The sequence below is a fragment of the Bolinopsis microptera genome, chromosome 5 (assembly GCF_026151205.1).
Source record: "Bolinopsis microptera isolate Bmic1 chromosome 5, MBARI_Bmic_1.0, whole genome shotgun sequence".
Taxonomy (NCBI): Eukaryota; Metazoa; Ctenophora; class Tentaculata; order Lobata; family Bolinopsidae; genus Bolinopsis; species Bolinopsis microptera.
Window position 1 is genome coordinate 13552799 of NC_087076.1, and position 9570 is coordinate 13562368.

Consider the following 9570-nt stretch of genomic DNA (forward strand, 5'->3'; position numbering starts at 1 on the left):
CATTAGTTTCAGTATCATGCTGCTTCGGCCGCTACTTTACTTTTTCGTAACACGTGGATGGAGTCGAAAACATCTTAGTATTTTGTGAGTGGAGTGCTTTCACATACCACAACACTATTGCCATACCTTCACAATAGTGTTGAAGTGCTGGCGGATCAGGAGATAGGTGGGCTCTATAAAGAGTACTGCACAATCACTTATCACGTCAATCATATCACATATGGTGTTCCACCAATCACAGAAAGCAACATGTAGTGAAACTATCAAAGTGCTACAAAGACGCCAGCGGTGCAAGAACTTTAAAAGAAGTCCACGGGATCAGATAAATCATAAACTAAAATTGTCTTATATCAATATCATAAAAATAAAATTTATCCGATTAAATTAAAGAAGTTTAAGATCTAAGAGATAAATTATTAATTAATCCCAAGTTCCCAGAGACACTGAAACATGGAAGGGTGGAACTGGAAGTCGTTCAGCAGTTTCCGTGCGCTAATTTGATGCTGACGTTGCTCTTATAATATTACTTATTTGTAAACAGCTTAATGCATTAACTCAGTAAGAAAACAGGTAAAGATACGCTAAAGGCCGGTCAGTATTATAATATTAAATGGTTTTTACGTAGTAAAGTAGTAATGCTACGTGGTAATAAATCGTTTGCGTTTCAACTAAAAATTCAATATTAGATGCTTTAACTCGAAAATTGAAGGGATGGTCACTTGGACTTGGGACGGCGGCTTTGCATACATACTCCCAGTCAGATGGAAGTACGAACATCACTAATAGATCGAGGAGTTTCAAGGGCTGTGAATTTAACATTTGACATGAGATTATTTAAGTTTCATTACTTTTAACGAATCTCGATTCGTTCAATGGTAAAGCATTTAACCATTGCAAACGAATTATTGTTATTATTTACCAGTCAACCTGATGGAACGTAAATGGCCTCATGATTGTACCTCCAAACCATTAATGAATCATATCGGTATTAAAACTAATACGAGATAATCAGACAAATGAATAGCAGGGCCTGGGATCACGTCCACCAAGTCAGATCATTTAAACCATTGCAGAAATAGCAACATGAACAATCATTTCAAAATGGACACAAATTAAAGGAATATCGAACCTAAAACTATCAAATACAATTTAATACAATATGCTTTTATACAAATATTAATAAATGCAATTCCTGCATTGCCAAGTAAAGTGTTATTTTAGGTTGCCAGAGTGTAAGTGGGTCAGAGTGTAAGTGTACTACAACTCTGAACCTGAAACTCCCCTGATTTGAGTGACTGCACTGCAGGTAAAAACTAAAAGTTTGTACAATGTATAACAAGTTACCGCAGGTGGGTATGGGTAAATCGAAGAAGTAAATTAAATAGTGTGATCTCATCACATTTAATGTCACCCTACCCAGTTACTCTTCTCCCATTGGCTCCCACACTCACGTGGGCCACATTGCGGGACTCTCATTGGTTGGTGAGTGTCACGTGACCATGGCGACGCGTATGTTAATGTACTGGACACATTGCCCCATGAGATGTATCCTCCTGCCGTGTACAATAGTCGACACTACATGTGCTATCGTGGGACTATGGTACGACTAGGCTTCTGGTACGGACAATGCAGTAAAATGCGATAATATTTGATGGCACAAGGCCAAGATCAAGAAAATCGCAGATAAACGTTTGATTATAGCTGAAATGATATGCATTAATTGTGATCAGTAAGTTTGTTGCCCCATTGCATGTGCACTGCGCGGCCACTTCACAGCACAGCGAATAACCACGAACAAAAATTAGGTATTGCAACGTGAGACAATGAGTTTGTATACAGTTACAAATGTATATCGAAATCACGAACAAAATATTGCAGAGTTTAATAAATTAAAATTGACGTTTAAATTGAGACATGCTGATGTATATAATTGAGTACATTATATGAGTATGACTATGAGCATCCTCATAGGGTCACATTCACAAACTCATGACCCAGGATCACATGAAAGTTTTAAACATGTGTTTTATCGTATCACTTTCAATGTATTACCATCTTAAAAATAATTTAATAATAAACCGACCGTAATATTAACTCAATAATCAATCGATCGTGTTTACTTAGGTATAGTTATTGTCCTAATTGAACTACATAACAAGGGAGTTACAGATGTAAATCTGCAAAACATGATTAGAGAAACCCGAGAGTATGAATAGTGAATGGCACTGCTACTAATTATACATATGCAGTTGTATAAAGTCACTACAAAAATTATTACTACATATATAGGTGTAGGTTATGATTGGCAAAGAAAGATTTTAAAAAAACTTAACCTTGCAGTTGAAGGGATCAGCGACCGACGGCCGGATATTCATATTTGCGTTCATATCATTCATTTCATCATATTGATCATTAAAGCTTTAAAGGTAGCACTGACATGAATTGTATCCATTTCACCCTATATTTTCGGTAGCCTGCTAAGTAAATAAATATAAAGAAATGTATCGTCAATAATCATGTCAGATATTTTGGTCTTAGAATGGGAGCACAACGCTGGTAGAACGCCGGTAGAACGCCGGTAGAGCGCCGGTAGAGCGCCGGTCTAACCATAGTATTGCCTTCGAGCTGTTTTAACTGTGTTTTGTTTTATCTTGCGTTGTCATAACTTCTCTTCTGATCAGTATTTTCCAGTCACTTCAGTACCGGAAAATATTTGTGAAGGTATTTATCATAAACGTCCTTATCCTCGTTTTCAAAACGACACAGAATTATGATATCCACGTCATTTTTCTTTTCTCTATCTTCTAACCAAGCTCTTATAGATCCCAACGCAACCCTGAAATATACGTTGTTAAGCTGAGAGAAAAATTATGGAGACTGTTTATCATCTCATGACAATCAAATAAAATGATAGCCGAGATAATATAATATAAATATATACTATATAGATATAATAATATAAATGGCTTCTGGATTTGGATTTCGGGTTCTTTGGCCCATTTATATTACATTCGACGGTAAAAATTGCTTTGATTTATGCTTTGATTAACAATAAAAGTTTAAGTTAACAACAAAACTAATTAATATTTATATACTACAGTAAGTGGCTTATAATTGTGGCACTTACTCAGCGGCAGCTTTCTTTGATATTCTAAGAGTCTGAGAGCCCAGAGCAGGAAATGCGATAGATTTATATCCCTTCTCACGTAGGTGATCAAGACAGTTAACATAACATGACCTCAATATAAACTGTGCTTCTTTAGCCTTGAATGTGGTCGGTATAACTACATGAAGCACATGTTCGGCGGGGAGGTCGTATCCTCCTGTTTCAATCACGTCTGCGTCCTGGTTATAGAATTACGATTTGTTTGAATGATAGATTATCTGACTATCCTGCTATGACAGTTGTTGATTGTGGGAAGGAACAATTAGCTTCCAACTAAAGACTGTACAATCACGGCAAACGTTAAAAGCCTACTGAATTAGTATAGATAGTATAGATGATACATTTATAATCTATATGGCATTAAACTAAGATATCAATAAGCACAGAATTAAGGATGCCTATCTGAAGCTTATATTTTTATACGATTGCCAACCTCACAAGGACCGTGTTTCTTAGATTCTGTTTTAGCTTCCTTTATTATTCCTTCCCCCGCTAACTTTGCAACGAGTCCTTGTTCTGGGATATAGATTACAAATTGATAAGCTGCTTACTAAATCAGTATGCATTTTCTAATTGTAATGCTATAAAGGGTCTCAAAAAGAAGGTTGGCTTTTCAATTTACCCTCAAATATACTGTCCTTTTAATATCGATTCGAAATTAATATAAAATTGAATATGTTTGTGACATTTAAAAACCAAGGCTCACCTTGCATACTGATTTTCTTGTTTGCAGATATAACGACAGCTTCACATTCAAGATCTGTAACACTTCCATCGTAAATGAAAATCTTTTTGTTGATTTTCTTATCCACGGGATACTCCCTCTTCTCAAATACAGGAATATCTCCTAGATATCATACGTAAACATACCGCCCAATCAACCCAAATACAGGAATATCTCCTAGAAATCATACGTAAACATACCGCCCAATCAACCCAAATTGAACTAAAAATGACATTAGTTTCAGACTTTTGTCCATTAATACTAAATATCAAAATTTTCCCGGCATAAAAGGGTCACAAATACAAATATAAACTGGTTTTGCAGATATTATAACAATATCAAACTCAAAGCCTAGCACCTGCAGCAGCAAAGTGCACCCAATGCATTATATCAGTGTTACAATTCGGACACACTGTCTCTACCGCCCTGCGTCCTTTGGAATCTCCCCTCTTCCCTTCATCATTTGACATCGTGTGCTTCATAGGAAATTCAGTGACAATTAGGTTGGGACGCAAAATGAGACTCATGAATAAAACTTTGTATGGCAGGTAGAAAACCCTGTGAAAATACGTTTATGGATGATAAGTGTGTTCTTATTTGAAAATGGACACCAACCACTTTCATATTAGATTTAGAATAATTAGATAAACTTCATGCGTATTTAATAAGCCGCAGGTTCACAATTGTTAACAATATGTCGATTTTATAGATCTCTATATTTGTAATAGTAAAATTATAATATATCTAGTTTATGTTTGTTATATAAGAAAAATGACAAAAAGAAAAACTGCATTGGTGCAATTACAGAAGGCCAAAATGCCGTCCAGTCCACATATAAAACTGTCGTTATTGACTAGTGACTAGTAGTAGTAGTGACTAGCTTTATCAGATTTGGATGCTTCATATCATATCAGTGGTTTGTTGCATGAAAATGATATATTTTTCATCAATACTTTATTTTTCTTCTTACAGTATTACATTATCGGAATTCATTTGGGCAGACATTATGTGGAGTGTGGACAGACATTTTGTCGGACATAAATATTAAATATGGACGCAAAATTGGCCACGTAATGTCCGACCTGATAAAGTCCGATAAAATAAGTCCTCCCTTTCGTAGATCCTACTTCTTCTTCTTTTTATTCGTCGTAGTCTTCTTTAATTGCGTTACCTTGAACAGTGACATTAGGGGAATACGCTGATGTGAATCTAAAACTTAAAATGATAGATTTATTTCAAGAGAAGACATGGTAAAATGTTTTATTTCACCTTTGGTGGATCAGTTGGAAACCATTTATGTAACAACCGATCAAGGGCATTTATATCCCGATCTATCCATCTACATAAGATTATTGTCGTTACTCTTTTAGCGTTGGGAATCCCATCTACTATTGTATCCATCCATCTTCTCAGGGTGCGTAATTGCACACTGAAATTATTTTTAATTTAAAACAGGAAGTTTCATAATTTGGAATGTGCCATATAGATAATAATTACGACTTGTCTGCAGGTTGAGGTAACGGTCACAAGATGAGATATAATAAACAACCACTCGGTGTGAAGAGGCCACCAGTATATAATGAAAATTGTTTAAATGTGGTCGTTATTTACAAATCATTGGCGGAAATAAACCTAATCGGGCTTAGTGCTGAAGCTTGGAGATGCTTACATTGATTATAACTTTATGAATCTTCAGATCAAGCTCTATTAGGTCGGGAAACATATGCTAGAATTTGCGGGGAAATTTACAAACGATTTGAAAATGTATGCTTACTTGACGCAACTGTCTTTCAAGGTTTGGGTTGTAGCTCCAGATCCTAGGCAAGGCATTGCTATTGACTTGTAACCATGCTTCACCAAGGTATTGAGGATGTTGAGATAACATTGTTCCAGTTGTTCAAATTCCGTGGTTGTGTGACAGGTCGGGGGTACCACAATATGAAATACATTATAACTTGGCAGCTCGAATCCTTCTGTCTCAACCAGCTCTGTTACCTGAAAATCACCGCGATGAAGTTTATATATTAGGACGCAATGAAACTACCGGACCACGATATATGGGGACTTGCCACCCCATGGCAACATTAAAATATATCGACTCTGTCTCTGTTACATTGTTCCCTGTTAATATAAAACTCCGTTACAAAATGAACTGGGATCTGGCAATACTACACCTTAGTTCGATAAAATATGATAAAGTAATGTAAATATAAAGTAATGTAAATATAAAGTAATGTAAATATAAAACTGACGTTCAAAAACTCTACTTTAATCTAAAATTGCTACAGGACAATAATTGATGTTTTAAGTAGAAAACAGAAACATTCCGCAATTGTTGCACAATCGTTAATCGGATGATTAATCGCTTTCAGTTTTCCTAATTACGAAACGTAAACAGAATACGGCGAGTTGATTAATTGCTTGTACGGCTTGGCATGCACCCCCTCAACCGATGAAATGATGGGTCGGGCAGCGACTGACAACGAATTGCAGAATGTACGGAATGGCCGAAAGTAAAAACTAATTATTGACCAATTAACAATTTTTTTTCAATTCCATGACTAAACGTGGAAAACACCAAATCTGTTTTACTTTTAGGTCTTACGAACGGATTGGTTCTAAAAATAGTTATTGCCGTTTTAACCATTAAAAGTCTAACAGTAACATTGCAAATTTAATATTTTCAAATCTCTGCTTGCAAATTTGCGGTTTAATCAAGCACACAATTTGGAGCATAAAAATCGTACCGATGTGCTACTATTTATCGGGAAAATTAAATAGTTTTCCTCACTTGTTTTGGTCCAAGTTGTCTGGCAGTTCTGCTTAACTCAGGACCTGCCTGATAATAAACAGCCTTCATGCCTGTGGGAGCGATGCTTTTAGAACAACTCAGCGTGATGACGTCACATTCTAGTTCAGATATACTGCCGTCGTGGATGAAGATTCTCTTGTTAACTTTGAAGTCAGGTACGGCATCATCTAGACCGGGAGGAAAGGATGGGATCTCCCCTGCCAGTATAAGTGCGGTTAGATTTGATGTAAGTGATGTGTACTATTTATTGGTACAAATGAGAATTACAACTATAAAATTAGTTAACTAGTTAATAACAACTACACTTACCATTGGCATTATATCGATTATGGTACTGATTTGCTCACTGTATTATATCATCACAAAATAGTATTAGTACACCGTAGACAATTATATTGTCTATAAAAACTATTCAACTTTATGTTCATGTAGAGAAATCATACACGTATTTCAAAGTATTAAAGATAATGAATAATGATAATACAAGTTAACTTCATGTTCAGTCATGAGCTGTCTGGCCCAGTTCTTTCTGGAGACACTCCAGGAACTTCCAGATTGTTAAATTGGAACATGAGGGGAGCATGCTGTTGAACCTGTAGTGGCGTAGTGCTATTCCTTTGCTATGTTGCTGGATCGTGGAAGGAGAAGAGCTGTAGTGTTGTGTTGATTCCATCTATAATTGTGAGCGAATATAGGATTTCGGTAGGAGGGTCCAAGCCCCAAGTGTACTCGTAGTTACAATGACAAGGAATCATGTAATGCATAATTTTGACAATAACGAGTTTTTCTGTTGCCCCTAGGGTCGGCTGTCTCCGTGCCACACGAGATCATTACAGAGTGCCATGGTTTGAAACATAGGCAGTCGAGATCTCTAAGTCTAATTGAGGCGGCCATAAATAAAACCTACAAACAAAGTAGAGGACTTAGATAAGAAAGACCGAGCCTCAAAAGCAAAAACTCGCCCTATAGTTAAAAAGCTGTGGCAGTATTTCAGTAAAAGTGGACGAACCTGCAGCAGCGTAGTGAACCCAGTGCATCACCTCCGACTCACATTTACCACAAACTGATTTTAGAGTTCTGCGCTTCTCATTACCGTCTCCTACACCCATAACCGCACTTTTTACTTGGTAGCACTAATTGAACTTGTGTTTTCATCATAGACTTATGTTTCAAAACGTTTTATAAATTGTAATAGTGAGTCAGCAGTAAGCGCATGACAAGAGCATGCAGGACGCTCTACTAGAGACTATCAGCTTTAATTTCATCAGTTCTTTTAGTTTCACTAGTTCAATACAACTGCAAATGCACAACTGTAAATAAATTCAAAATCACAGCACAAATCTGAAATCAACAGAAATGACGAATCTATAGTGTACAAAGCTAAGTTATAGTTTCGTTTTGTTCAATGTATACTACTGTGTACTGTTGCAACTTGCATGTTAAATTACCTCAGATTATCATGGACGCGATGTTATTGGCAATCTTCTATCCGTTATAGTTGTACGGAATTAAGGTTTATTACTGTTAGAATTAGATATCAGCAGGTAAAATGAAACAATAAGGTAAGTTATAGAACTCCTGACCAAACGAGTGCCGAAGGCACGATTTTTGTCAGGAGTTCTATAAATTGCTTATGGTACGGCACAAGACAACAGTCTTGGGAACATTTTCCGACAAAAATTTTGAAATTTGGTGCCTTTTAACCGTGTCAAATTGGCAAAAAACTGTAACTTCTTCCGACACAAAGTGTTCATTGTCCAATGTCCAATGAGCATCCTGCCATGCTGCTACCATCGTGTTACTCTCGTGGTGCCACATGACAGCTTACCTAACTGCTATTGGACAGCGCACGTTTGTCACGTGACGATTTGATTATTGATACTTATTGAGAACTGTATTTCATAGATCACATTTATTGAGTACAGTACTGAATAAATGTTAAATTCCTGTTAAATTCCTTTATGAAAGTAATTCCTTAGCGATAGATACTCCTCTAATTTCCAACGATTACAGTGACATTTCAAGCTTGACTCAACCCTTGCTGTTCTCTCAAACAGTCAAACTATTAGGATGTGAATTGTGAATCTAATTTTGCTTGAGCATGAAATCCAGCCCTTCTCGCTGGCTAATATAGATCACGTTATCTATCAGCTGACTGTACCTCGTGACTGCGTCACTCGGTTACCACGTGCCCGACAAACTGGTGCCGTACCATAACAGTGTTTATTTCTGATGCTGGGAGCACTGGAAGAAAGGTGCAACTACAAGAGTATCATCAGTTTCATTACACGGCTGATCTCTATAAATTGAAGCTGATAAAATATTCAAGATCCCAATGATACTGTGAAGTAATCAGTTATAGACATCATAAAACAAAGTAATTATATACATAATTATATTATGATTTATGATTATATAAATAAAAAAGCAACAGATTGAGAGGGAGAGCAAAGTAAGAAAACATGAATATAGAGTGTGTATGAGAAATCATGATCTGATTCAATAAGTGACACTGTTGTTGCTATGACAACGAATGTTGATGTAGGGGTATCCAATATTTCCATAATTAACGGTTAGAAAAGTAAAAGTAGGACACTCTTTGGTTTATCCTTATCAGTGCATTCGTGAGTTACTGTTGTTGGGATGAAGCTGTATTTTTTTTGGAGGGGGGGGGGGGGGGTTTGGGTGGGGGTGGCCACCTGAGTTTTGGGAGTGCTCAACATGCCTCATGTCCACATTTTCACTCCGCTACCTATTTCATGGTAGCAGAGGTCCACTATTATCAGTGCAGATCTCAAGAGAAGATGCACACATGGTACAGACTTCACCTTTTTTCAATAGTTTGAGGCTGATCTATAGATTCCTTCT

General features: G+C 36.6%; 2 protein-coding genes across 3 annotated transcripts; both read right to left on the reverse strand.

Moving 5' to 3' along the window:
* Positions 1-1864: 1864 nt before the first annotated feature.
* On the reverse strand, positions 1865-4362 carry LOC134815785 (ADP-ribose glycohydrolase MACROD1-like). Its single transcript, XM_063824376.1, has 5 exons — positions 4249-4362; positions 3873-4013; positions 3600-3682; positions 3128-3345; positions 1865-2836 (listed from the first exon to the last, which is right to left on the reverse strand). The coding sequence occupies exons 1-5, from the start codon at positions 4358-4360 to the stop codon at positions 2692-2694; spliced, it is 699 nt and encodes a 232-aa protein (XP_063680446.1). The 5' UTR covers positions 4361-4362; the 3' UTR covers positions 1865-2691.
* A 167-nt stretch (positions 4363-4529) lies between these two features.
* On the reverse strand, positions 4530-7831 carry LOC134815743 (macro domain-containing protein PG1779-like). Of its 2 annotated transcripts, none has more exons than XM_063824319.1 (5): positions 7712-7831; positions 6682-6899; positions 5665-5885; positions 5253-5319; positions 4530-5061 (listed from the first exon to the last, which is right to left on the reverse strand). In XM_063824319.1, exons 1-5 carry the CDS (start codon positions 7809-7811, stop codon positions 5014-5016), a joined length of 654 nt encoding a protein of 217 aa, XP_063680389.1. In that variant the 5' UTR covers positions 7812-7831; the 3' UTR covers positions 4530-5013. The 2 variants fall into 2 exon arrangements, with proteins under 2 accessions (XP_063680389.1, XP_063680388.1); XM_063824318.1 differs by having other exon boundaries at positions 5160-5319.
* Positions 7832-9570: the final 1739 nt, after the last annotated feature.

Bases quoted from the DNA above. Each gene is read 5' to 3' on its own strand.
- LOC134815785 (XM_063824376.1), bottom strand. From the start codon at position 4,360: ATGTCAAATGATGAAGGGAAGAGGGGAGATTCCAAAGGACGCAGGGCG. The intron at 4,014-4,248 runs GTGCTAGGCTTT...TATGATATCTAG, and splicing joins GGTGCACTTTGCTGCTGCAG to GAGATATTCCTGTATTTGAG. The intron at 3,346-3,599 runs GTTGGCAATCGT...TTCTATAACCAG, and splicing joins AGAAACACGGTCCTTGTGAG to GACGCAGACGTGATTGAAAC.
- LOC134815743 (XM_063824318.1), bottom strand. From the start codon at position 7,811: ATGGGTGTAGGAGACGGTAATGAGAAGCGCAGAACTCTAAAATCAGTT. The intron at 6,900-7,711 runs GTTCGTCCACTT...TTATACTGGCAG, and splicing joins GGTTCACTACGCTGCTGCAG to GGGAGATCCCATCCTTTCCT. The intron at 5,320-5,664 runs GTAAGCATACAT...AAATAATTTCAG, and splicing joins TTGAAAGACAGTTGCGTCAA to TGTGCAATTACGCACCCTGA.